Source organism: Tyto alba, unplaced genomic scaffold, assembly GCF_018691265.1.
Source record: "Tyto alba isolate M040663 unplaced genomic scaffold, T.alba_DEE_v4.0 Super-Scaffold_7, whole genome shotgun sequence".
In the NCBI taxonomy this organism is placed as follows: domain Eukaryota; kingdom Metazoa; phylum Chordata; class Aves; order Strigiformes; family Tytonidae; genus Tyto; species Tyto alba.
The window spans coordinates 40,309,938-40,337,442 of record NW_024881328.1 but is presented as its reverse complement, the minus strand read 5'-3'; the positions used below and the strand labels follow the sequence as shown (position 1 = coordinate 40,337,442).

At 43.8% G+C, this 27,505-nt stretch overlaps 1 protein-coding gene across 1 annotated transcript in view; it reads left to right on the top strand.

Annotated features, from left to right (window-relative positions):
• Positions 1-4,337: 4,337 nt before the first annotated feature.
• The window catches only part of FN1 (fibronectin 1), a 54,342-nt gene continuing 31,174 nt past the window's right edge, over positions 4,338-27,505 (top strand). The window contains 19 exon segments of the mRNA XM_042808472.1: positions 4,338-4,451; positions 4,453-4,543; positions 4,812-4,940; positions 6,408-6,545; positions 8,308-8,439; positions 8,568-8,705; positions 11,228-11,386; positions 12,777-12,977; positions 13,463-13,642; positions 15,146-15,322; positions 16,244-16,396; positions 18,303-18,431; positions 20,055-20,198; positions 22,585-22,706; positions 23,933-24,110; positions 24,235-24,411; positions 26,036-26,164; positions 26,275-26,364; positions 26,920-27,114. Coding sequence (XP_042664406.1) covers positions 4,374-4,451; positions 4,453-4,543; positions 4,812-4,940; positions 6,408-6,545; positions 8,308-8,439; positions 8,568-8,705; positions 11,228-11,386; positions 12,777-12,977; positions 13,463-13,642; positions 15,146-15,322; positions 16,244-16,396; positions 18,303-18,431; positions 20,055-20,198; positions 22,585-22,706; positions 23,933-24,110; positions 24,235-24,411; positions 26,036-26,164; positions 26,275-26,364; positions 26,920-27,114 — 2,740 coding nt within the window. The 5' untranslated portion in view covers positions 4,338-4,373.

Sequence of the window (27,505 nt, the reverse complement as noted above, 5' to 3'; positions counted from 1 at the left end):
TCATTTTTCTTGAAGTTCTGGCATCAGGAAACATGTCAGAATCCCAGTTTCCATTCTTAAATCACTTTGTATGTGATATAAACACCCCGCTTAAAGAATCAGGAAAATAAACAAACAAACAAACAAACAACTTGAAACCCCTAAATGAACCCCTCTACCTGGAAAAGAATGAAAATCTCTCCCCCGCTGCCCTCCAAAGCTGTTCCCCTGATTTTACAGGGTGTGACTCACAGCGTTAAGCGCCTGGGGCTGACAGTGCCGCAGACCCAAGCAAGAGCTGTGGCTATGAATTTCTCATCACTGGCAAACTACAACACTTTGGGTAGACCAAACTAAACAACATGATCCATGGACAGCTAGAGAAAGGAAATGCATTTTTCTGCATTGATGACACTGAACATTTTGTTAGGAAAGACTGGGGAGGAGGGAGAAGAGAAGGGAATTTCCACTGAGAGTGCCAAAGATCTAATTAATGCCCTGTTATGGACCATTTATACACAATGAAATTCATTTTGACACTAAGAGCCAGCATAAAGTTACGTACCGCTGAAGTTGCAGTTAACCAGCATAAGGAATGAATTTCATTTAAAGCACAGTGTTCCAGATTCCTGGATGAGACACTCAGGAGTGAATGAAACACTGCAGTAGAGCCTCAGCAGCCTTGAAATGAATTTTGCTGTGACCTAGCAAAAACCACAGACTTGAAATTGTGATGATTCAGAAATTTTCAACTCGCAACAGGAGCTCTTGCAAAATATTTGGGAACCGCAGGAAGCGTTTAATGGTCTCCCTATGTCAAGGGGAGGAATCCTGACCTCTTGTCTTTATGGTTCTTGTTCCTATGAGTGATAATTTTAGAAGGAGATGATTAAGCCCGTGTGGCCTTTCTTCTAAGGTTTCTAAAAGAGTAACAAGTGACCTGGCTTGGTCCTTTCTGTGCTGATTCATCTTCCCTCTTTGCTATTGGAATTTGCAGGAGAATGGTTACAGGGACAGACTGTGCTCCCAGTCGTACGTGTAGACTTCCACAAGTGTGTGCAGTAAAGGAAATGGTCGACCCTGTGGAGAGGTTTATCTGCAGAGCAGTACAATGGAGAAACAGAAGTCAGGAGAAACTTATAAAGGCATGTGCCTTTTCCTACCAAGAGTCGAAAAGTTACGGTTTCAGTAGAAAAAAAATTTTGAAAAGACCAAGAACATGAATCTGAGTACCCATGGCTAAACCAGAGGTTCAGGACATTCTTAATCCTTATTCAGATGCAAAAAACACAGAAGGGTGGTTATAAATTCAAACTGATCTCATCCTAAGAAAGACTTCAGGTGAATTTTCCTTTCATTTCTTGTTAGCTCGAGGGACAAACTGACAGCAGGACAGACATAGGAGTAACATCCAATTCCCAAAATAAGAGATATCTCAGAAAGTCTAACAGCATGCAATATAATAATTACTGTCTGTGTCATAATTACTGTCAGAGATTCCTTTAGAAGTGAAACCAGGCTGTTCCAAATTGTGTTGAAATACAACTCGTAAGATTATTTCTGGCTGCTAATAAATGATGGCTACACAAGAAACTAATTTGAGCATTGTTGAAAATTATCGTTCTGTTTTGTGTGCTTCCAGTAATGTTTTCTTAAATAAGAATCTTACATTTGTCCCTGTATTTGTTTAACTAATGATGTGGAAAGCATTAGACACAGTCACACAGTTGCTAACACTGTATTTCTCATCCAATCTCGAGACTGAATTCCATTTTCAGTTTTGTGTAAATACTTATACTTTCCTTGAAGACCTAAGCGCAATGCAAAATTTCATGAGCTGTGCTTGAAGTAGACATAAGTGAGGTCAATATCAATCATTTACCCTTCATGGGGTGTATATCCAGTATATGAACTTTTAAAATGACATTTAAAAATAGTTGCTAAAAGCAGCATGCTGGAGATGGGGTCACTAAAAGCATCCTGGAAATGCATCTAAAAGTCTTCTTTCTTGGGAGCAGGGACTCTCCTCCTCTAATGCCTGCAGAGGGCTGGTGGGTATTATGTGCCTAGACCTACAGAGGTTATAAACTCCCTGGAGCACTCTTCGGCTACATTTGCACAGCATCTAGCACCCATGGGCTCTTGCTCCACAGTGAGGACTGCTGGTTGCTTCCTCATGTTTGCTTATTCCACCATAGCCTGTTCCTTATGGATTACCCGTAGTTAGCTCTTGACATTTTAAGCAGGTTTCCCCTAGCAGTTTTTATTTATCAAAATCCTCTTGTACTTGAAGTCTCCTCATTACTACTACCTTTTCCATGTCAGTTGAGCTTTATTAGCGGCTCATGGCAGCAGCAGGACCTGTTCACACACTCACTGGAAGGGTGTGCAGAAGCAAGCACTGTGCAGAAGCAGCACTACACTGCATGCTGCACCAAAGAAATTGAAAATTTGACCAAGACCTACATACAGTAACTGGAAAAATGACCTAAAATTGCCACCTCATTGCACATACATGATTCCTGGAAGGAAAACTCTTCCACTGCTTTCCACTCAGTAATGCTTCCTTTAGAGCAGGCTAGGTAAAGTACATCCCAGTTAAAAACGGTTATACAGCATAATTTCTGACAATGTGCTTTTCACCTTGCTTTTATTAGAGAATTCCAGATACGTTGTAAACTGGAATTTAAGGATGACACTTCACATCTTAGGTCTCAGAAAAGCAGGAACACTTTCTGAAAGCAGGTTCTCATTTTAGGAAACTGGATATTTGACAGTTTATGATGATGTGTCCTGCTTCAAAAGCTAATGCTCTCCCCCGCTATGGCCATCTTAATTCTGTGATTTTGAGGGATAATATGTGTCCGGTAACTCAAAAAAAAAATGCAGCGCAGAAGAACTAAAAATAAAAATTAAGAAAGATGGGAATTAGCTTACCACAGCTCACCTCAATTGCCAGGTCAGGTTTCAATTTCCAGTAAGTTTTCAGCAGGGAAGCTTGTGTTAATGTATCTGTGGGCATTCCTCATACAGAGGAATAGAAACTTCTTTGGAAACAGATACCTGACATCACAACTACATGCTTTCCTGGAACAAAACGTGCTGGGTCTGCACACTGCCTACTGAAAGAATCTTCATCCCAAGTGAGGTATTATTGCTTGCATTTCAGTAAAGATAGATAATACAACTTGTCTGCAGTAAGTGGAACTAAAGCTCAACTTGCTGAAGAACTCTTATGGAGACCTGTGGATGTTCAGCTTAAGGTGTCTGGAAACACTGTAGACTACTTCACACTCACATTTCTCTGAAGAGTTGCTTTAATAGATCAGGAACCACAGCAGACTTTTAGATGAATAAACCCCTTGCCAAAACAGAGTATGTGTGAGAGACATGAAAATAGTTAGCAACATGACCTTCCTAGATGATCTGAACTTGAGTGCTGGTGCTGGGCTAGGCGCTGTACAGGGCACGCTGTGCTCTGCTCACCAGCAGCTTCCTGCCGAGAGCTACAGCTGCAGTGCATGCTCTCTGCTTTGCAGTATTCCTTCAAACGAGGGAAAAAGAGACCCCACCACCACCACCCCCAAGCAGCAGATATGGCTATGGGAAGAAGACAAGGAGAACATTTCTATACAGCAGGGTTACATCAGATCATCACATTGAAGATCCCATATACTTAAAAGGGGTTCAAAGCCTTGCATTTCTTTTTTTCACTTTTCTTTTGTTCTCAGGATTGACTTTGGACAGCAAGAAATCAAGTCAGAGAAAGGGGCTATTAAATTTCTTTTGAATGGACTGCAACCACAGCGTTTTTTCCCAAGTGAGGTATGAAAGATTTTAACCTGGAGTCACCAGCAGCAGATAAAATACCACTTACGGTTTCCTATTTCCAACCTGTACACGTATGTTACGCCTCACCTTCTCCTCTGAGCAGAACATTATTTCTCCTGAACGGAGCAGTACTAGCTCACAGGCAGTGTCGCTCCCAGGAAAAAGGTTTGCCTCCCTCCCCCCTCCCCCCCAAAAAAAAGCCATTTTGTTAAGCCAAATGTTCCACAAAATGGCCCGACCGCCTTGCAAGCCGTCTCTCCTGGCGGGGCCGGGCTCCCGGGGCTGCCCACCGCTCGCCTCGGCTCTTCGTGCCGGAGCCGGCGGGGGCGGCCGCTCTCGGTGTTGGGGGGGGGGTAGGGGGGCGGCTGCGCTCGGCGGGGCGGTGGCAGCCCCCGCCCGGCCCCCGGCGGCGCCGAGGCCAATGGGCGCCGGGGCGGCGGCGGCCCCCCCCCCGTACCGCCCGCCCTATATAGCGCCCGGGCGGCGCCGCTGTCCCGTCTGCCGGGCTGCTTGCGAGCAGCGCCGCGATCCCTGCTGTGCTCCTTGCCGCGATCCGTGCCAGGATGCGGGGCCGCACCGCGTGGCGGCTGGCGCTGCTCGCTCTCTGCCTGGGGGCTGCAGCGGCGGAGGGGGGGGGGCGGCGGCGGCGGCGGGGGGCAGCGCCGCGGAGGCAAGAGCCGGCGGCAAGCGCAAACCACCTCGGTACCTCAGGGCACCCCCGCGCAGAGCAAGCGTGAGTACCGCACCGGGGCGGGCGGGGCTCGGCCCGGCATCTCTGGAGCCCCGGCCCCGCTGGGTGACACCCCCCCAATCCCCCTCCCAACTCCGTCCCTCGGCCCTTCGCTGCCCCTCGGGCTCGGCGGGACCCGCACACGTGTACCGTGGCGGTTAGGCTGTGCCGTGCCCCTTCCCTCCCTGCCTCTGCCGCCGGTAACTCCAAACTTTTCTTTTTCTTCTCCCCCCTGCTCCCTCCCGTCCTCCTCCTTTCCCCCCTCCCCCAGAGACCTGTTATGACAACGGAAGATACTATCAGATAAATCAGCAGTGGGAGCGCATTTACCTGGGAAACACGCTGGTCTGTACCTGCTATGGTGGAAGCAGAGGGTTTAACTGCGAAAGCAAGCCTGAACGTAAGTTGGTGGTCTTTTTTTTGCCTGCCTCGAGACCCCAGCGTGGCTTTTGATGCCGAGTAAGCTAAGCCTTGTACCGAGTTATAACTGCCAGACCAGGTTTTCAGCTGAAGTTTGGTACTTAGGGTCAGTAACGGATCTACACTCAATTACACTGAAGATCTGGCTTGGGATTTTAAGAAATGCTTTTCATTAGCGATGGGCCTGCCACCAGAACCCTGAGCCAAACATCACTCATCTCTCAGGAGGATTGGATCTAAACGTTAATTTTGGAGCCAACCTCTTCTTTATAATGAACTGAACTGACTCCTGGACTCGCACAGGGAAGTTCAAATCTGGAGTCACTTTGCAGCGCTGGCTCTGGGCTGTTTGATTGCTTCACCCCAACTTTTCATAGTTGTGCAATGTCGTCAGCTTGTTTAAAAATATTTCAACTTACAACTTTCTGCAGCCCCCCTGGCTGTGCTGCGAGCTTTCTATAATTGAGTGTAAAATGAGATTGTTTAGTCTTCTGCAGAAAAAGTTTAGGTAACAAAGAACTTTAAATGCCACATCTGCTGGAAGATGCATCTCTCTGGGATACCATGTAGTTTAGATTATCAGATGTGATCTATCTGTATTTATTGGTCTGAAGCCACTGGTTTGCCTTAACTCCTTTATGTTGCTCTGGAGATACAAGACAGAAAAACTGGTTCCTGGCTGATAGTGTTCATGTAAGACAGATGGGAACGTCTCAGCAATCAGTTTTGCAAGGCTTGTGTGCTGCCTGCCTCACGGCTAGAGTATTTTAAGGAGTACTCAGTCCCCTTACTCCTCCGTAAAAGGGGATTTAATCTTGCTTTCCTTCCCCTGCAGGGATTCCCAGATTTTAGAGTTTCAAAGTCTAATAACAAAGTTTTCCTTATGGCACACTTAACTTTGTGTCCAGTAGTGAAGAAGGTTGTTCTGTTGCAGATCTCATGTCTGGTGGCATCACCGACATAACCATTCTGTAGTCCCTTACTCCTGTGCAAGTGTGAACAATTCGCAAGTAGCACTGTTGACTTTGGTGGGACTGCTGCAGAATTTGGGATTAATATACTCATTTTTTTGCCAAGTCAGAATGAGGAGGATTAGCATGACAAAGCACACAGCTTCTAGGGGATGTTTGTTCCCTCCTGTCTTCTGTACTGTTGCACTTCAAACAGCTGGGGCTGATCCTTTCAGGGCATGCCTGCCCACATGCCATGCTCAGCTTTTGTCTCACTGGGGGAGGGAAGCTGAAGTTATTCAGCATCATGGGTGAAATTTGCCCCCTCAAGGTCCCCAACTTCCTTTCTGCTCTTCCATCCCTGCAAGAAAGAGGAGACTGATACGCATTTTTCCCCAGAAAAAAAAATAGCAGCGATGTGAGGAGGCAAGGAATGTGTGTTTGACTGTACATGTTACTGGCATGGTTACATGAAGTTGATTTTTCTCCCCTCATAGCTGAAGAAACTTGTTTTGACAAATACACTGGATCCACTTACCGAGTAGGGGAGACTTATGAGCGCCCCAAGGACTCCATGATCTGGGACTGTACTTGCATTGGAGCTGGACGTGGGAGAATCAGCTGCACTATTGCCAGTATGTAACTAAGAGCCTATTACTAGAGCTATTGTTCCTTAGTGTCATATTTTCCAGACCAATTTACACAATATTCCCAGTGCCCATTAGTGAGAGTTGGGAGGGTTTAATCCAAAGCCCATTGAAATACTGGAATTTGAAGTCCTGCCCCATGTACATACATTTGCAAAACCAAATTCCTCTTATTTAAGAGGTGAAGTGCTATGTGTAAAAACATGGGCCAAAAATTACTGTTGGTGTCCAGTCATACACTTACTATATACAAGAGTTGTTACATGTTCACAGGTGCATTTACGAAAGTATTTTTTTGACTGGAAAAAAGAGGTTCAGCTCTGCAGCTGGTGAGTCACAGTAACACCATCAGCATTAATGGGGCTACTCTGAATAAATGATAATAAATAACACCTGAGAGCCACTCCCCTGTCCTCCAAAAATGTCATGCCAACACTTGTCCCTGAGGGAGCTGGGATTTGATATTCAGACACCAGCTCGATGTGTTTTTGCAACTCCTTTTTCACCAGCCTGACCCATACTTTCCTCTTGTTCCTCTCTGTCTTCCCTTGGTCTTTTCTCCCCAGCTCTCCTTTTCATGTCTCTGGCTGGAAATCTTTTCCATATTGAGTCATTGAATTGTTCACAATTTCCCTTCAGTTCATAATTAGACTTTCTGTGAGCACGGATGAAGATCACTGTGTCAGGCCTTTTAGACTGAGATTTCAAAGTCCCTGAGGCACCTTTTGAGAAAAGTCTTGTTCTTAAAAGTATTCAGTTTCTTGTTTAAGATGCACATGCTGATCCTAGTAGCATTGCCACAGAGCTCTCGGAAGCCAGCCATCATTATAGCATGGAAAAAAAAGCACTGAATATAACAAGCAGAGCTAAAGCCTTTCTGAATTTAATGGCATTTTATTGGGCAGGGATGATAAGTGTTCTAAGTAAAGTAAGAGTCAGTAAGGAAATTGCAAACATAAGAGCAGTCTCATTTTGTCATCATCAGCCTGGTTTAGAGCCCATTGGAGAGTCTCATTGACTGCAGCTAGCTTTGAATCAATCTTCATAACTCTCAGATTCCTTGCTTTGATAAACGAGCCAATGAAACGTTTTAGTGGCTCCAAATAAATGACCAGAGATGTGTTTCTCCTCTCTTCCTTGGAAGAAGACCTTGTGTTTGCAAACTGCCCTTCGCTATGTTTCCCGCCCTGAGCCTGGGGCCGAGTGACTGCCTCGGGGCTGTGGGACACCCACAGGTTGGGAATCTGCCTTTCCAGGGCAGGGTTTCCACACACAAGAGGACTGATGTCCCAGTGGGGTGTCACACTAAGCACCTCCTTATTCTCCACATGCTGGCCTGGCTACCCTGTCCCTTGTGCTGTACAGGGACAGCTATGGAGAGGCCCAAGCAGTACCACCTCAGAACAAGATGGAGGCAAACCCTCCCTCACCAGCCCTCAGGCTGTGAGCAGGACCTGAGGGAGAAACAGCACCTCCTCAGGCCCCGGCATTCCTCTTTCACCAGTCAGGGCTCAGTGGTGGTTTGAAACCTGGAGAGGTTTAGCTGAGGAGAGAGGACAGGGCCTGGGAGACTCAGAAAAGGGCGGGTACCAATGGAAAAAAAAATGGCGGGTGCCATTTTCTCCTCACTGCCCCCCACCTCTGCCCCAACCGACCCCATTCACCCCTGGCTGGGTGGCCCGTACCTTGTCACCTCGATCCTGCCCCTGGTGTGGTCCCTTGCCTCAGCTCCTCTCTTTTCCTGCTGCAGATCGCTGCCATGAGGGTGGCCAGTCCTACAAGATTGGCGATACCTGGCGCCGGCCCCATGAGACGGGTGGCTACATGCTGGAGTGCGTATGCCTGGGCAACGGGAAGGGCGAGTGGACCTGCAAGCCTGTGGGTAGGTGACAGCTCCCTCCTTCTTCCCCCAGCTTGGTCAAGGTGTATGGCTTCTTCTTCCTCGTCTTTCCTGAGGCGTCCCCGTGTGGAAGAGCCCTGGGCAGACGCTTATCCCCTTCTCTCTCACAGCTGAGCGATGCTATGACAACACGGCTGGGACGTCCTACGTTGTGGGTGAGACCTGGGAGAAGCCCTACCAGGGCTGGATGATGGTGGACTGCACCTGCCTCGGGGAGGGCAGCGGCCGCATCACCTGCACCTCCAGAAGTAAGTGCTGGCCTGGCGCCTGCCAGCGGCTCCGTTTTATTTATCTTATTTATTTTTCAAACCTGTCTTGCATCAAAAAGAAAAGGTATTCGTATTCGTTTTTCTGCCCTGTTGCAAGTGGTGGTAGTTTTAGAGGGACGGCTGAGAGGGGGGTGGAAAACAGACCCCTCTGAGGTGAGAGGGGAGCGTTTTTGTGTCCCAGTTGCCATTTGTGACCTGGGGACACGCCAGAGAGCTGATGATTTGTGCTGGTGACAGAGTGGCTGGGTTATTTGGGGTTTTAACCTGCTGTAGGGAGAAAGGTTTAAGAAACCGGCTCAGTCAGTCCGGCTGAGTCAGCCGCGCATCCCCTAAGAAGTCAGGGCGATGCCTTAAGTCTGCAAAATGGCGGAGAGTTTGGCCTAGTATCTCCATTTCTGTTTTTTTAAAGTAGCCTCCTGAGGGAGAATTAGGTGCTTTTAAAGAGAAATATTTACCTGCTCCATCATCAGGATCTGCCAGATTAGACTAAAATGTCTTCTTATTTTTTTCTTTATTACTGTTTAGTATGTATGTTAGCTAAAAGAAGATTTGTTTTGTCTGCTCTCCCATCTTGCTTGTTAGTTTTCCCCACCATTTCGTATTCAGTGTAAACATGCTACCCCAGTGCAGGTGACTTTTAGTTTTCACATCATTGAAGGACATTACTGTAAGTATTCTATTTGTATATGCAAAGCAAACAGGGTTTTTAAAATCCCAAAATCTCACTTGTTTATCCACTCTCTGTTCCACCTTTGTTAGGAGCAAGCTCTGTTGTGGAGCTTACACCAGTTGCCTAAAAAAAATTTAACTTTGTACCTTACACCTTTGTTATGCAAGGTTTGAGAAACTCTCCTGTAGCCTTTGAACTGCCTGGTATTCAGTTGCCTCAGGGCACAGAGATAATGGCTTTCTGCTGATATAAACAGCAGACATGTAAAGAACTAAAACACTAAGGAGGGTTGGGATTAAAACAGAAGACCTGGAGAGACTTGGTCAAGAAATAAGCTATAAAATTCAAACCAGCCTTGACAATATTAAGTCTGTTAAAAACACATGGGGAAAAATCATTAACTGTCAGATAAGAATGAATAAACCAGAAGGTGTTGTTTGTGAATTTTGGAGGAATTATTATTACTAATAAAAATGATTTGGCAGTATCTTTCCTCCAGTAATTCAGGACTGCATTGTTGTATCATTGGGGAAATTGCAATAAAATGACCTGTTCATTTTTCATTTTATTTTTCAAATGTAATCAAATTCAAATTTATGTGTGTAAAGTGATAGCTGTAGCCCACAAAGTGGCATTGCGCTTCGGTACGTGCTGCTGTTCTGTATCTTCTATAGGCAGTGTTTTCCAGAATCACGGTTGATTTCTTGGGGGACATTTCAGCTTTTCATTGTCTAGCTTGAGAATATGAGTATCCATCAGGCATTTTTTTTTTTTTTTATGTTTGCCAAATTACATTATGAATACTTCACCAATTTACCACTTTTCTGGCAAATACTCAGTTTTTGGTCACTTTAACTACTGTGAATTAGTAATGTGTTTTCTACATTGTTATCCCATGTGCTCTTTCAATGACAATCTGGCATGATATGTCCTTCCACAGTTCTTCATAAATCCATGTTCATTGGTCCATAATTATATTTGAGCCACTGTATCAAGTTGCCCTTGAATGAGAAGGTAAAATGTTGTAATGGAAGAAGAACTAGTTAATCCATGTGGATCTGACATCCAGATAAAAGTAGTTTGTTATGCTGTCCTTTGAACCCATTTACTCAATTCATCAGGGGCTGTGGGTCATTAAAAGCAACAGGGAGATTTAGAAAGTCTAATACTCCTGGTATGACATGAGCACCTTATGTTAACTTTACTGGAGTTTCATGCACACTTCTTTTGGAAGAAATGGAATTTATATATTGTCCTCAAACAGGTTTGAGTTTCTTCCAGCTGAAGTAGAGCCCCAGACTTGGAACTGTGCCCTGTGTATAGTATGGAATGACCCAGCTATAGAGACTTCTGCACCTTTTTTTTTTTTTTTTTTTTTTTTTTTTTTAATAATAAAACAAGTTTAAGCTTTAAAGGTCTATGCTAGACAGAAAGGGCTTAAAATAGCTTTAAAAGTAGCTAGCAGGAATGTTTTCAATCCAGAATGTGCTTTTTCACATTGATTTTGAATATAGCTTACCATGTTCACACTGGGAATGTTATGATGCTAACTTTGACAATGGCTACAAAGTAAAATCATCGTTCTGGAAATAAATGGGAATTTTCTCTTAGACTAAAGCATCTGGATTTTCAGATGCACCCAGCCTATGCAGTTTAGTGCAGGCTGCAGTGCATACAGGACTTGTGATAATGGGCTGCAGAAAATGAGGTGGGCTTTCAATAAAATCTTTAAACTGTCAGATTGTTTGATAGTGTTGGTGGTTCAGTACTACAGATTGCTTGGTGAAGCCATCCAATGCAGAAGTAGCTAACAGTCATCTTCCTTACACAGATAGGTGCAATGACCATGACACCAAGACTTCCTACAGAATTGGAGACACCTGGAGCAAGAAGGATAACCGTGGAAACTTGCTTCAGTGCATCTGTACTGGTAATGGCAGAGGTGAATGGAAATGTGAAAGGCACACATCACTGCATACGACTAGCACTGGTGAGTGGAGCATCATAATGTGTAAGGTGGTGGAAGGGACAAGCAATGGCACATTTGTAATGGTTAGGACTTGGTGCTGAATTCTGCCATCCTAATTTAGGCATCTAGGAGTCTTGTCAGGGAAAGTTCGTCAACAAAGAGGGTCAGAGTTCAGGAGATGCTTCTTGTTCGTGCATGTGTAGATAAGACTAATTTATACCTTGTTCCTGTGCACATACAGATGTGATTGCCTGCACAATCACAGTGCAGTAAATCACATCTAGGGCCGTGCACCCACAGGAACTATCTACTAGCTTTGTCTTGGAAGCATGGCACTTCAAGTTACTATTTGAATTTATGTATTCGCCTTGGGGTAGTTTTGTTGAAATGTCCTGAATTTAAACTCCACTGAGACCATCTGGTTTCTTTGACAAGATAAATACACCTACTAATGGTTGAGCTTTGAAAAAGACAGAAATGCCAAGGAATGTATACAATGTTATTTAATACACGTACATTAGATGGTTTGTAATTTAGGTATGAAATATTGCCTAGTTTATAGGTAGAATGTATTTTTTGCCCAAGGTTTGTTAAAGTCTTCAGCTCCTAAATTCTTTTTTGCTGTTTTAAGGACCTAGGTTTCCTTTTGGTGAATGCAACGTAAAAATTCTGGTTTTATGCAGTACCTACACTAAATTTTTCTTGGTAAATGACCTTTAACTGTTAGGTACCAGCAGGTTAACTTCAAACTCTGAGAGTCTAAAGTTCAAAATGTACAAAGCGCCAAGGGTGCCAGTATTATGTTTCCATTATTATTTCCCCTATTTCAGCAGAGCTGAATTTGTGGAGATTCCTGTGGGAATCATTAGCAAAAATTTCCATAATGTGGACAACAAGCTTCTTTGTCTCTCAGCACTATTCCAAATGATAATAGACCAAAACCTTTGATTCAAATTTTTAAAATTCCAGAAAAAATGAATATGTTCGTGTTTTGGTTTTTTTTCAATGACATATTAAAAACTAATCCTTTTTGCCTGATCTCCCTAATTCCTTGGTATCTTTTTATTGTCTTGTCACTGATCTTGATTTTCTAAATTTCCTTCAACTAAAAAATTTTTTTCCAAAAAAATGTTTCTAAACAATTCCTGTGAAAAGCAGTTGTCAGTCTTAATCCTTAAAGCCACTCTGCAGTGGTAGAAACCAGAGGTTATCGTTAGCAGAAGTGGGAGTTCTTCTTTTAATTTTGAAGTTTGCTAAGTAGAATAATTAAAACGTGTCTAGGGAAGCTAAGAGATGGGTGCCCTCAATCCGATGAAGTGACTGAGGTTTTATTATGGCAGCATTTAATTGAAGCTTTCTGTTCTTTAGCTGTGCATGTAACGTCTCACTTCTCTCCCGTATTTTGCTGCAGGATCTGGCTCTCCTAGCTTCACAAATGTACAGACTGCGTTGTACCAGCCCCAGCCTCAACAGCCCCAGCCTCAGCCGTATGGCCAGTGCATAACTGACAATGGAGTGGTGTACTCCGTGGGCATGCAGTGGCTCAAGACACAGGGCAGCCAACAAATGCTTTGTACCTGCCTGGGCAATGGAGTCAGCTGCCAGGAAATAGGTATGAGTTTGTGTTTAGTGCCTGTTCAGTCCAGTGAGATCTTTGGGACTGTTTCGCGGTTTAATTTCTAGCTAGAATCCTTCTGTGTGTGTATCAGAAACATCTTCTGTGGAAGACATGCTGGAGAAAGGTGCAAAGAATGAAGAAATAGTTGTTTTGGTTATTTGATGCCTGGTTCTGTAGTGCAGAAACTTTTCCCATTGAGTTATATATAACCTGCTGAGGGAAAACAAAGCCCTTGGGGAGCAGCATTAATAACTATTCAAATCGAGCTGCAATAATATATGTTTGGAAAAGAATGTAAAAGAATGACACAGCTGCAGAGCTAAGTCATCTGTTGGTGCCTATTGGCCCAGGTCCATGGCAGTATGTGGGTTCGCAGCAGCCAGTGACTTGGTCCAGAGGGGCTATTGCTATTTTAGAGCCCTAAGATTTAGAGATTGCTGTAAGCCAGAGTCTAATGCTGTGATTGGCTTGTTTTAAAGCTGTGACCCAAACATACGGTGGCAATTCTGATGGAGAAGCCTGTGTTCTGCCTTTCACCTATGACGGAAGGACTTTCTATTCCTGCACCACTGAAGGCCGCACAGATGGGCACCTGTGGTGCAGCACCACTTCCAACTTTGAGCAAGACAGGAGATACTCCTTCTGTACCGAGCAGAATGGTAAGTTCCTCTCAGGGAATCTTCACATGCACATAACCCTCATGCACAGATGGAGGAAGGAGCAGAGAACATAGCGACAGGCTGCCGGAACAGTTTCAGTAGTCTGGAGCAGCTGTAGCCATTCCTCAGCAGCAAGGCAGCCCTGTGGATGGAGGGCTGCTTGGTGTCAGGGCACTTTTGTCCCCTTGGCATCTTTGGAGGGTGCGCAGGAGGATACAGGTGTAGCCTTTGAGTCTTGTGAGCTGACCTTAGAACAGGAGTACCTCGTCAGGATAGAGCTTTGGCCCAGAGGATACTTAAGCTTTGCCTTTGCTTGGCTGAACTGCTAGAGCAATGCCCATATTAGGCAGCAAAGAAGAGGATATCCATGGAGTACAGTTTGTGCAGTCCTCTGTCATTCCCTCCATCCTGACTGACTAGCCAGGTTGCCATATATAGCAGTAATTTTGATGTGATTTGTGATCACTGATCAAGAGTTGGTGTATGACTAATGCAGCAGCATTCCGTCTTGTCTGGGATGGTCAGTGTTCCCTTCACAGCCCAGATCTACCTGTGTGGTTGTGCTTCCTGGAAAGCCCATCAGATATCCATGGAACAGTATCCAGGCAGCTTCTCTGGAATCTGACCTTAGAGAGAATTTTTCATGTTCCCACATGAAAATGCTGCTTCTTAACTCTGCAGAGAAGTTTTTTTTTTTTTTAACTCTATTCAGTTGTTTTTTCTGATAAGTCAAGCCTTTCTCTGCAGCACATACAATAGTCTTTCTTTAAAAAAATAAACACCAAACAAAAAACAACCCAAAACAAAACAAAACAAAAAAAAAAAACCAAACACTGTCCCTGTCCACAAATGTTCTTGTTTTAGTGAGACTTCTTGTAATACACTGTGGGGAAGGAGGAATATCAATATAGAAAAACTTCAGTAAGTGCCTCCTTGTTCTCCGTTATTTGTAAAGCAGAGTTGCTCAAGAGGTGAGTAGTTCAGGTAGATTACAGCCTTCTTTCCACTGCTGCTTACAAAACATGAAGCTTCCAACCTGCACAGAGGTTTTGACTTGTCCTGTTGTACATAACTGAATTGTAACCCTTTCTCGAGGGCTGAGGCTTTACTTTAAGCCAAAGGGCACAGTTGGGTAATAGCCTCAGTGAGATAATAGAGGTATGCTGGGAACTGTGAGGTTATTTGATTCCCTGTTTTTTGGCACAAAGGGTCTGCAAAGCTACTTCCCAAACACAGTAAGCTTTGGTTTTCCCTCTTCCCCAGGAAATCCCATGGCTGGCTTCACAACTTCTTCCAAAGCAATGTTTGACCTGAATTGACCTTGTGCGAGGCTTATGTTTCCAGATCTGAATGAATTAAAGCCCAAAAAAGAGGCCTGTGGATAATATACAGGGTACATGTGGGAAAAAGTAGTGATGGTGGTTTGTTTTCCGAGCTCTTCCATGCATGCTGTGGGAGAGTGCAGGCTTCATTTGCATCTGTTTTCTTTTCGCTTTTGTACAGTTTTGGTCCAGACACGTGGTGGCAATTCCAATGGTGCTCTGTGCCACTTCCCCTTCCTGTACAACAACCGCAACTACACTGACTGTACTTCTGAGGGACGGAGAGACAACATGAAGTGGTGTGGAACCACTGAGAACTATGACGCTGACCAGAAATTTGGTTTCTGCCCTATGGCTGGTAAGGCTGAGAACCTTAAAAGGCTTATGGAATACCTGTAAGTTTTTTCTTTGAGCAGGAAAGTAGAGAGCTGTCTGTCGTTGGTCAGTTATTGAGGACTTTCAGTGAGCTGTATCCCAGACCAAAACTCTTTAAGACATTTCTGAAGTTCTGTTTTGTCCTCTTTTTCCCCCCACTGATCACCTCTAGCAGAGACTTGGGCAATGCTGGGAGAAGGCAATTTTCACTTCTTTGCTACAAGCCAGGGGTAGGCACACTTCTCAGCTGCTACAAACTGGTGTAGATCCATTAGGGAGCATTGGACTGTAGTGCTTTGTAACAAGTGACATTTTTATCTTGCATCTCCAAAGCTTCTCCCTCGTGGCTTATCGCTTCCTCTTGTCCAATCTGTGGTTAGAAATAAGTCTGTACTTGTAATACCTGTGTGCTAGCCTGAAAATGGCAGTAATATCAAAGTCAATATTGTGGTTCATTCCTACAATCCATGCCCATCTCTGTGATGTCAGGAGAGGATGTGTGGGAGGGAACATGACTACTAATTTTTAAATGAAAGGTTCTTTGGTAACTAATGGCAATGGAGCATCTGAGCCCTTAAACAGCTTGTGGGACATGTGGGTCTTCAAATGGCTATGTTCATATAAAGGCATGTATACAACAAGAACTTATTCTTTCACACCTTGGACATTGTACAGATTTTTCTAGTAGCTTTCAAATGAAAATTAAAATGAATGAGCCCCTACAAGGGATCTACACTCATCACTCAGAAAAAATGCTGTTTGAAATTGAGTGGGTGCCTGTAGCTGCCTTGTTAAGATGCAGAAAACACCACACGGTATGAAGGGGCATTGCAAATGCTCTAAGCCCTCTAGACCTTGTTAATTCTAGCCACATAAAGTATCCTCTTGCTTTCTTCTCAACCAGCCCATGAAGAAATCTGCACAACCAATGATGGTGTCATGTACCGCGTTGGGGACCAGTGGGATAAACAACATGACATGGGCCATATGATGAGATGTACTTGTGTAGGAAATGGCCGCGGAGAATGGACTTGCATTGCATATTCCCAGCTCAGAGGTACTGATTTTCATGTTGATGTCACCACTTTAAGAGTTGGAGGTGTGGGAAAAACTGGTTTTCTTTCCCATCACTGTGAGTTCGAGCCCAGACTCAAGACTATATTACCAAGCTTTTCTTTGGAGTAGAAAAGCAATCAGAGGAGCTAAGTGAAGTTCCTGTCTTGTTTACATGCTGCAAAAGTACTGTTTCAGCCCTTTGCAGGCTAGCAAGCACCTTGATTATCTTGATCAGTAGGTATCCCTAACCCCTTTTGTCTACATTTAGGAATCAGCACCACTGTGACTTTACAGACTGCTCAGCAGAGGCACCTCCCTCTCTCAAGAACAGCCAAAACCCCAGACTAGTCTGAAGTTTGAATGCAGACCTGTCCTGTTTTATTGTTCTGCAATGAAATTTTCAATTCCTCTGTGCTAGATTAGCCCTTTGCTGGCTAATCTATATGAAAAGTTGGCAGGGCAGCACTGAGATTACTCTTATTTATTTACTTATTTATATGAGTGGTCCAAGTGGAGAAGTGTTTAAGCAATACCAAAAAAAGAAGACTTAAAAGCACAGACATTTGATCATCCTACAGCTAGCTCACAGCATTGGCCTCATGTCTGGAAAAGGCAGGGGGGTTGCTGTCAAGCAGCCAAGAAAGGACTCGTAACACCATTGCTGAAATGGGATATAATTTATAGGGAAAGGCTCACTCAAGGGCTTTGGGAGTTTGGTTTTGTGTTTTTTTTTTTTTTTTTTTTCAAATGTGTTTCCTTCAGAATAGTGAGGAATGCTCTGCTAAAAGTTCTGGTCTGTGCAACTCCTTTTTCCACCTACACAGCTAGATCTCTGCACTTTCATTCTGAAAAAAAAAAGTGGTCTTTCTTGATAAGGGGCACGTTGAGATACTTCGCTTTTTCAAAAGACAAAGGTTATCTAAGTAGAGCTGTTTAAACATAGCAGCCAGAGAAGGTCCTTGGCGCCCATAGGAGGGTCTGAGTGCTGCCCAGTTTATCCTGATGCCCGTGGTGTGGGAAAGTATGATGGGGAATGAAAGCCTGGGATTAACTGAGTCACTTCCCCAAGGACAGATGGTCTGTGCTCGACTCCGGAAACGAACTTGGGTCTCTTGGGTCCCAGTTAACAAAACAACATGCTTCTGGGGTGGGTTTTGTGTTTGTTTTGTCTTTCTGCTCCTTGCTGTCACTAGTCTGGCATTAGGAATTCTGGGCCGCATCAGATTGACACATCACCATTGAACCTAATAGACTGATACCATTGTACTTAAGCATGAACTGGGGATCTGGTTACTGTATTTTGAGGGAATAGTAGATTAGTAGGCACCAGTAGCATCTTGGATGTGTAATAGACCTGCTTCTGTCTTTAGCTTACTGCAAAGCGTAGCAGATGCCCAGCAGAGTAACGTCATGAGGATGTTTGTACCCCTTTGTGGTATCTTTATGAATTTGGAGCAGCCCTTTTCTTGTGTAGTTCTAATGATTGCAGACAGTACTCACTGAGGTATTTCAGTCTAGACCTTCCTCGCAGGAGGTAGTGAGAGACTGTGTGCTGTTTTAGATTTTATTTCACATGTGGAATCTGTCAAAAGGAGCAACCAGGCAGTTATGTAGTTTCAATAACATACAGTACTTTGGACTGCATCCTACAGCCCTCTTTTCTGCAAGTGGTGCTTATTTGCACACTGCTGATAAATGAACCCGGGAGCAGCGGTGTGTACGGTGTGTACGCAGCACTAATCTGTGATGATCACAGATATCAGGAGGGCTCCCTTTTGCTTGAATGGAGCTTGTCATGGTCAGCCTCTGTAAGCTGATCAAGAGAAGGGAACGATGTGTGAACCAGAAGGATTCTGTCTTAATGCTTAGAGCTATTGCTGACAAACTGTCTGCTCTTTCTCAAACAGACCAGTGCATTGTGGACGGTATCACCTATGATGTGAACCAGACCTTCCACAAGCGTCATGATGAGGGGCACATGCTGAACTGCACATGCTTTGGCCAGGGCCGGGGGAGATGGAAATGTGATCCTGTTGGTAAGTCACCAGCTGTTCCTGCTTGCCAAATGCACTCTGGGGCTACGTAGAAACTGGTTATGGTATGGTGAAACTGGTGTGTGAAACTGGGCCCAGTCTTTGCCCACTTTCTGCTCTGAATTGCACAACTGCAAAAGTAGAAGTAACACTGGATTCACTGGAGGGTAAGTGCCAGGGTAGTATTAGTTTTAAGGAGATAAGCTTGGGTAATCAGACGTGCCACAGAAGAGGTAAATGATGATGTAGTACTGGATTGTGGCAACACATCTCTTAAATGGAGCAGGTTGTGGTAACAGGGCGTGCTAGCCCCAGGCTCTGGCTATTTGGCTGAATTCTGGTACCTGGGCTGTCAGCATAGCAGGCAGGGCTCTCAGACTGAACACCGACAAAATAATACGTTAGGCACAGATGCTAGGATCAGTTTTCTTTCCTTTCTCTATCCAAAAATCTTTAGGTCTCCTCATTGAACTGAGAAAGGAGCACTGGTGTATATTAACTTACCTTAGACTAAATTGATTTTTTTGGCTGCCCTTTGTTCTGACAGAGAGAAAGCTCAGGATGAGAACACGTGTTAATAGCACTCTGGAGGTTAGCTAAAACCATCATGGTTCTCTGCAGGAATGAGGATATTTCATCTCTTGTGCCTCCCCCTGCTTCCCTAGTGAACCTAGATTGGAAGATAAGACCTGACTGTTTGGTTTGCAATTACTAAATCCAAGAGAGCTTCGAACTATTGCCAAGAAAATCTATTAGACAGTACTAGTGGTTGAGTTCTGCTTTATTTACAGTAATATCTGTACAGGTTTACTGGAGGAACTTGGATTGTAAAGCTCCTGAAAATTACTACTTCGAAAAAAGAGGGAGGGGGGTTGATTTCAGCTATCTGTAATGGTGCAATTGGTTTAACTTTGTTGGCTCTCTCTAAACAAGGCTCCTGTTTACACAAGCAATCATAATGCTAGTTCTCACTGAAAATTTCCATTGAGCCAGAAACAGAGGTGTAGATCAGACTGGAAAGTGTACTGAAGCACTGGTACTGTGTTGTATTTACACAAGCTAAGCTGATTTCAGGATTTGATCTGTCCTCCTTTGGTTTATACAGTGGTAAATCTGGAAAGACTCTGCTGAAAATTAATGGGTCACTTCGGACTTATAAAGTATAACTGAATTCTGCTGAAGCCAGTAGACTTTTGCCATTGGTTTCCTTGAGAGTAACATGGTTTAGCTTTGGATGAGAGATTAACTTAGTTGACTGAAGTAGAATTGGGCTCCATAATAGATAGTCCAAAAGAAATCCTTTCTTCAAGGAACATCCCGTTGATTTCCCTGGGAAGTTTGCCAGGTGGGCGGCCTGTACTTACCAGTATTTTAAGAAATGCATCACAGCTGAATTAGGCCTCTAGTATCTAACTTAACACATGCAGTGACATATCAAGGACCTTGAGCTGAGATTCAGTTTCTCTTGCCACTTTGTTTTTATGTAACTATATATGCAAATACACATTGGTGTTACATTTCTTGGTGTAAAAGTATCCTGTGACTTACTCTTCTGTGTATGGCACAGATTTTTCGTTATAGTTTCAGTAACATACAGTGGTTGACTGTCTCTTTTTGTGCCTTCAGATCAGTGCCAGGATTCAGAAACCCGTACCTTTTACCAAATCGGAGATTCGTGGGAGAAGTATGTCCATGGAGTCAGATACCAGTGCTATTGCTATGGTCGTGGTATTGGAGAATGGCATTGCCAGCCTCTGCAGACCTATCCTGGTAAGAAACCCAACAGATAACCAACTCATCTGCTGAGTAATACATGAGGAAAGCAATCTTTCTGCCCCTCATCTGTTCAGGCTTCTGTACATTATTTCTTTTGGTTTCCTTTTTAAACAGAACTATTTCCCCCTCCTTCAGCAGACACAAACAGGTGTCATGATTATAAAGAGGGGGCCAGGCTGTTGACAGGTGTGCCTGAGGCCAGGGCTAGTTTAGAGAATGACTGTCAGTTCACACAACAACTTGGGTCTACATTGTCTCTTGGTATTTAGTGATGTCACACCTGCAACTGTCCATTTCTATTGCTTAAAACTCTTACATGCATAGTCTTTCCTTTTGCACTCACTAGAGAAGCAAAATCCACTATGGAATGAATCATTTTTCCTGATCAGTGCCCTGAAGAAATTAAATATTTGAACTTTTGTTTGCCCAGTCAGTTCCAGGAAATCTTTATAGGGACAGGCAATGCCTGTTTGTTGGCTTATTCTGTTTCAGTTCCCTGAACAGAACATGATAAGGGGAATGTCCCTACTTTCCTGTTTAAGGTTGCAACTGCCACTGTCTTAATCTGAATAAAATGAAATATTAAGGCTGTGTTTTGGCTTCCCTATTGGGAGGAGAAGACTGTGGTCATATCATTTGTTCCCCGACCCATCTCTGAGCATAAATATGGAGGAACTGCATAATGACTGGATCTCTCAGTTTCAGTGCTGAGGTGATTCTCTGCTTCTATATCAAGATAGGTTAAGAAGAGTCTGTCCGCTCACTAGCTGCAATGTATTTATACCCTAACTGCCCTGAAAGGTAAGAAAGGGAATGTCAGGCTCATTCAGAAAGAAGGTTTTAATATAGGTGCCCCTGCTGTAAAAGGGGACTAGCCTCTTTGACGTCTGCAACTACATGCTTCACATAAATAAGGTGGGTAGCTCTTCTCTGTGACTTGCTTCCTGCACATCGTATAGAAGGTCTTTGCGATAGCACCCAGTTGAACCTGACCTATACCCAGCAGCGTTGTCAGTGAACGGACTGCATTTCCATCCATGGCCATGCAGCTAGTGAGCCAGAGACAAGGCAAGAGGACACTTGGTGGACAGAACTATGGACTTGCCTTTTTTTGGGGCAGCAAACTAAGGAGGGCAAGAATAGGAAGCAGGCCTTCTTTGGACTTCTTTTCTTGAGTTTCTTACTGGGCCTTGCCGAGCTGCATTGACTCCTGTCAGACTGCTTAAACATCTCCCTGAGCAATGTGAAATATGCATGACTCCAGATTGGAGACCAGGGCTTTGGGCTTCTTTAGACAACAGAGTGACTGAAAATGTCTAAGCAAACTGAATCTAATGTTTCTGAATGTAGGTTTAGGCTTAGGTGAGCTTTGAAGTTTTCTGCATGTGGGCACAGGTTTGCCTTTAAGTCCCATTAAATATGAAGCAGGTATGTATGTTATGTGGTTGTCCAAATAAATTACAATTAGAAATGTAAGGGGAGGGTGAAGTTGTTAATGGCTAAACCGAGACACTTGCCTGCAGATTCCAGGGTGCTCTTTGCTGGGATTTTCCAAGAACTAACATGAGGAGGGTACTGCTAAGTGTTCAGTGAAACCTCACCAGCAGGGCTCGGGAGAACTGAAAGGAGAACCATGGGATCATAAAACCTGTCCTTCTCTGTTGGAGAGCTTTGTGGAGAAAATACGCTAGAGACTGATCTAGCTAAATGCAATCATTAGTCTTCAGCATTAGAGCGCTGCCGAACTTACATTTTCATGAGTTTGTGGGCCTGATTTATCTCAAGAGTTTCACCAGCCCTGCTGGTGTGGTTTGTGTGCAGAAGACATGCCTCACTACCTGTGGAGTGCTCCACATGAAAATTCAGTGTTTCAAGTCAACCGATCAAGAAATTTAGTAAAATAGGAAGAGACTAGTGTCTCTTTGCAGGATGTATTCAAGGTCAGATCAGGAATTGGCTCCCACCATGCCACAAAATTAGACCTGGATTTGACAGACATTTCTCATCTGTTTACAAACTCCCATTGCAGAAGGTATTAATTGATGAAAGTAGTTAGTTGTTGAGAAGCTCCCTCTCTGAACAGCACGACTTCGCTTTGCAGATTTTTTTCTATACTAGACTGTTCCGGTTTTATATTTTATTGATAACTCACACGAAATTAATCCCAACAGTGCATGTTAACTTCCCCACAGAATATATTCTAATTCACCAGTTTTCTAAGTAGCAATGAAGCGTTAAGGATAGGAAGACAATATAACTTATTTCCTATGTATAGAAATAGTGTGCGGGCCATACAACTTCCTTGCCTTTTGGTGACTCCACAACAAAAGCAGAAGAAAAGCATCTCCAGTATGTTAAAAATGGCAATTGTTTTTTTCAGGGTCAACGGGGCCTGTTCAGGTGATCATCACAGAGAGTACAAACCAGCCAAACTCCCACCCTATCCAGTGGAATGCTCCTGAACGATCTCACATCACCAAGTACATCTTGCGTTGGAGACCGGTGAGTGCCACATTCATCGTCGTTCATTTACAAAAAATACTTTATTTTCATTTTTATGGTGTCTGAAAGTAGTAGCTGACACAATTTCAGCAAACTTTTGTTGCTAATTCAGTGTCCTTGTCCTGTTGAGGTCAACAGTTACTCTGAGGATCAAAGACAACCAGTACTGTAATAAACACTTCATGTTTTCCTGCCCAAACTTTACTGGTCACTGTGTTCATGAAGTATCTTATTAACCAAGGCACTAGCTCAGTAAGCAGTCAAGTTTATACCCTTCCTTAATTTACCTAATGTAAATCTTTGTGAAAGGTTCTTCATCCTAAGAAACATTGTTTTAGTACCACGTGCGTATCCGGAGACAACTGGGACAGATTATATCCTATTAATGAGGAGGTAAAAATGAGTAAGGTATGAAGATATAAACAGCTAGCATAGGATTAAATAAACAGTCATCTCCCATCTTCTCTAACGTCTAAACCAAGGCTGGTTAACCACTGCTTGTTGGCTCAGTCATATTTGAGGAATGAATCAGTTTAACCAATGTAGATGAGTTGTGTTACAGTTCCCCTGAGTACAGCTTCACAAAAGACCACTTAATGATTAAGAACATTAATACCTCAATGCTGCCTGTTATTTAGAGAACAATAAAGGCCCTGATCCAAAGCCATTAAAGGCACTCAAGTCTTTTTACTGACTTCAGTGTATCTTGGATCAAGTCCTGAATGCAATGGACTTTAAAGCACTGGAGTACAAACCTCAGAGGATGGAGCATTATTTTAGAGCTTCCCATAGAGTTCAAACACAGGGTAGAAGGGAAGAACTTTTCTGTATATTGTTTTCAGATGATAGCTTAGAGTGTTATTGCGAACAGCCTTCAAATGTGCATTTTCCAGCCATTCCTTCATGCCTTACTGTGTTTTTGATAAAGGAATGAGTTTAGTTTATATATTGCAAATAATGCTCCTTTTAAAGGAAAAGCTTCAAAGCTAGATTGTTTTTCAGTTTACTCCAGTAAAACTTAATCACCCAAAATGTCATCAGCCCTCCTTTCTGGCATACTTTTCTCATCTCCTTTGACTTGAGTCCGTCTGTGCATTAGCCATTCAAGTCATACCTGTGTTTGAATATCGCAGTGCTTGGTAAACATGTAAGCAGGTTAGGTCACTAGATTCCCCTGCTTGCGGGCTAGGGAGTCTCTCACTATTGGAGTGTCCTTGTTCTTGCAGAAAAACTCTGGAAGGCAGTGGAAGGAAGCCACCATCCCCGGCTACCAGAATTCCTACACCATCTCAGGCCTGAAGCCTGGTGTGATATATGAAGGACAGCTCATCAGCGTTCAGCGGTATGGTCACAAAGAAGTCACCCGCTTTGACTTTACCACAACCAGCACCACAGCAGTGACAAGTAAGTTGAACAGCAGGGCATCCAAAGAAACCTCATCTCCTTCACCTAAGTCTTTGTTTCGTGCATCCCAGTTAACACAAAAGTAGAGATAGTTAATTAAACCTCTCTTTCTTCTTTCTTGTAGGCAACACTGTTTCAGGAGAGACAACTCTTCTTCCTCCCGTGGTTGCTACTTCAGAGTCAGTCACTGAAATTACAGCCAACAGCTTTGTTGTCTCCTGGGTTTCTGCTTCTGACACAGTTTCTGGATTCCGTGTTGAGTATGAGCTGAGCGAGGAGGGTGATGAGCCACAGTATCTTGGTGAGACAGTGCTTGAGTCTCCTGGACCAAAGCATTGCTAATAGTACATTGCTGTTTTCTGTGACATTCAGTATAGCCAGCGTAAATAGCGAGGATCTCACTATCTTTCAGTATGGTTCAGTTCGGATATGAGAGTGGCAGGACTACCTCAGATTATAAACTCACTTAGTTCATTGTCCTTTCTCGAGCAATGGCTGTAAATTCATGTCCCAGGAAGAGTATGAGAACAAGGCAAGTATATAGCAATACCCTCTCAGAAACATGTCCTAGGATCCTGCAGAGGAAAACTCCCTGAGCCAGGTGTGATGGATTCGTAATAACTGTGGGTAGATACATTTATTCTTTTCAGCTCCAAGAATTTGTCCTGTCTTTTTTTTTTTTTTTCTTTTGAAATCATGTAAATTTACTAGCTTCCACAGCAGCCCAAAGTGCACAGCAGTGCAGATGAGAACCAAATCTATTTTTCAAACCTGCTGCTATACCTTTGTCCTTCCATCAGAATGGACAGAGAGAAATCTTTCCCAAATGCCCTCTCTTGGCTACTTGTCATCACATGGATGTCTGTTCCAGTCTGCTCTGTCAGTTGTTTTGTTTGGATCAGTTTTTACTCATCTTTGATAACGTGACAATTTAGCTAAGCTGGGAAGCTGGTTAAAAGCACTGGACTCAGACCCTAGGAATTGAGTCCACTTTTCCAGCATCTATTGTACAGCCCGATGTCACCACACATAATTTCATCTTAACTTTTTTTTCCTAATTTCCTGTCTTAACAATGGTAACAGCAATATCTCACATGGATTTGAGGTTATAAAAGCTAGTCGGAGATGAGTGCAATAGAGGAACAAAATAAGAAAAAGAACAGTAATCCTGTGACCTAATAATTCTCCCTGGACTGCTGCTCCCCTGAGCTCACAGGCTTGGACTCATGAGCAGAAGTGGCTTACACTGGGACTGCCAGCACTGTCACCACCTTCCTTGTCTGCACCCTGGCTGCCCAGACAGCTGAGCTGTGTTGTGAAGCAGCTCCTAAGCTCATCTGTCTACAGACAGAGGTTTGCAGGCAAATTGAAAGGCAATTCCCAGTTTTCCTTAAGATGCTTGGCTTCAGTCTGGCCGGTAAGGAGCTGCTTCATGGGGACTTTCCTACATCTGGCATATAGGTGGACATCTGGGGGAAAGGAAGAGGGAGAGAAGTTCATCAGCCCTCCTAATGTCACTCTTCTCCACTCATGAGTCAGTCTTTCCACATAACCTATTCATGTGAAAATTTTTCCATATGTGTCTGTATTGAAAATACGACTATCAGGGTATGAAGCGAGTACTCAGCTGAGATGGCTAGATGCCAGCAGTGTGCAGGGAGCTGCTGCTCAAGTTGCCCTGCCATATCACACATCAGGCCTTGCTGTCCTAGGTGTTGCCTGCCTGCTGAGTGTGGGGCCCTGTCCCAACTCTCCACACAACTTTTCTGATGTGGACTAAAGACACAGTGCAGAACAATTGCTGGTTTATTGCAGGAAGACTGTGGCTCAGCTCAGATTAGAACAGAGGTCTCAATTACTTCATTTGGAGAGAAAGGAAGAAGACAGAGTCGCTAAGGCAGCTTTTTCTTTCTTGCCCTCCTTAGATCTTCCAAGCACAGCCACTTCTGTCAACATCCCTGACTTGCTTCCTGGTCGCAAGTATATTGTTAATGTCTATCAGATCTCTGAAGAAGGAGAGCAGAATCTGATCCTGTCTACTTCACAGACTACAGGTATGTCTGGGTGTTGCTGCACTTCAAACGCTGTTTTTATTGTTTGCTCAATAAATTTTTGTTGCCTGTTATCCTCACCCTTGCTGTCCTCTGTTTATTCCCTTAAACAGCTCCTGATGCACCTCCTGATCATTCTGTGGAAAGTGTAGATGACACATCAATTGTCATTCGCTGGAGCAGACCACAGGCTCCCATCACAGGTTTATCTAGTTGGAGTGCACCTATTTTGTACTATTGGTAGAATCTGAAATCTAGGTGGGGAAAAAAAAAAAAAATAGTAGTATAGCTCTAGACAGAGGGCTAGTGCATAATTCTGCCCTGAGATACCAGCTGGAAAGCACATGGGCAGTTCAGGATTTGCTTGGTTTCACTGTCTGAACCAAGCAATTCAGGAGGCTGGATGCAAAACAGTGTCTTCTGGATTTGTGTTAAATAAATAAAAGCAGGCCCCATGACCTTCGCTTTGTGTCCGTCATCCAGACCATTCCGTAACAAGCATGAGAACGGTACAAACCTAAATCACATGACAAAACTCAGAAATATTCGAATCCAGGTCAAATTATGCTTTGTAAGACACTATGAGTGTGCGATCTATAGATGGGATGTGAGCACACAGGCAAGCCACAGTTCTTGCTGAAGTTCAGGACTCTTTTTATGAAACCTTAGTAGAGAGATTAGTTTATCTCATTTCTAGCATTTCTTGTGCTGGCTTACTGATTGTGGTTGAAGACTTACATATACTTCTCTCGCTATAGGCTACAGAATTATCTATACACCCTCCGTGGAAGGCAGCAGCACAGAGCTCAACCTGCCTGACACTGCAACCTCTGTAACACTCAGTGACTTGATGCCAGGTGTTCAGTACAACATCAGCATCTACGCAGTGGAAGAAAATCAGGAAAGTACTCCTGTCTTCATCCAACAGGAAACCACAGGCGTCCCGCGCACAGGTAATGATCAGCACGTTCTGGGTATCAGTCACTGAGGTTTCTGTTAGTACATAGAGCCAAGTGACAATGCAGGCTCGCACTGCTCTAGCTAAATGAATCCTTAAATGAACTCAATTCTGTTTTTTGTCGTTGTTGTGGTTTTTAATTGTAAATGTCACTGGTATTGAAGTTCCATAGTAAAGTCATACTCGCGAATTGACACAGTCAAGCCACCACTCTTCATTAAGAGGGTTCAGACTGCGGGCAGGTCAAAAGGTTGGTCTTGCATTGTGTCTACGGAAAAGAGAGATCAGAGTTTCCTAAGTTGTCTTGGGGGGATTCTGCTAACAGATCTTCATAAGAGCCTGGTAAATCATTTTGCCTCAGTCCCTGGCCTGCAGATGTTTAAGAT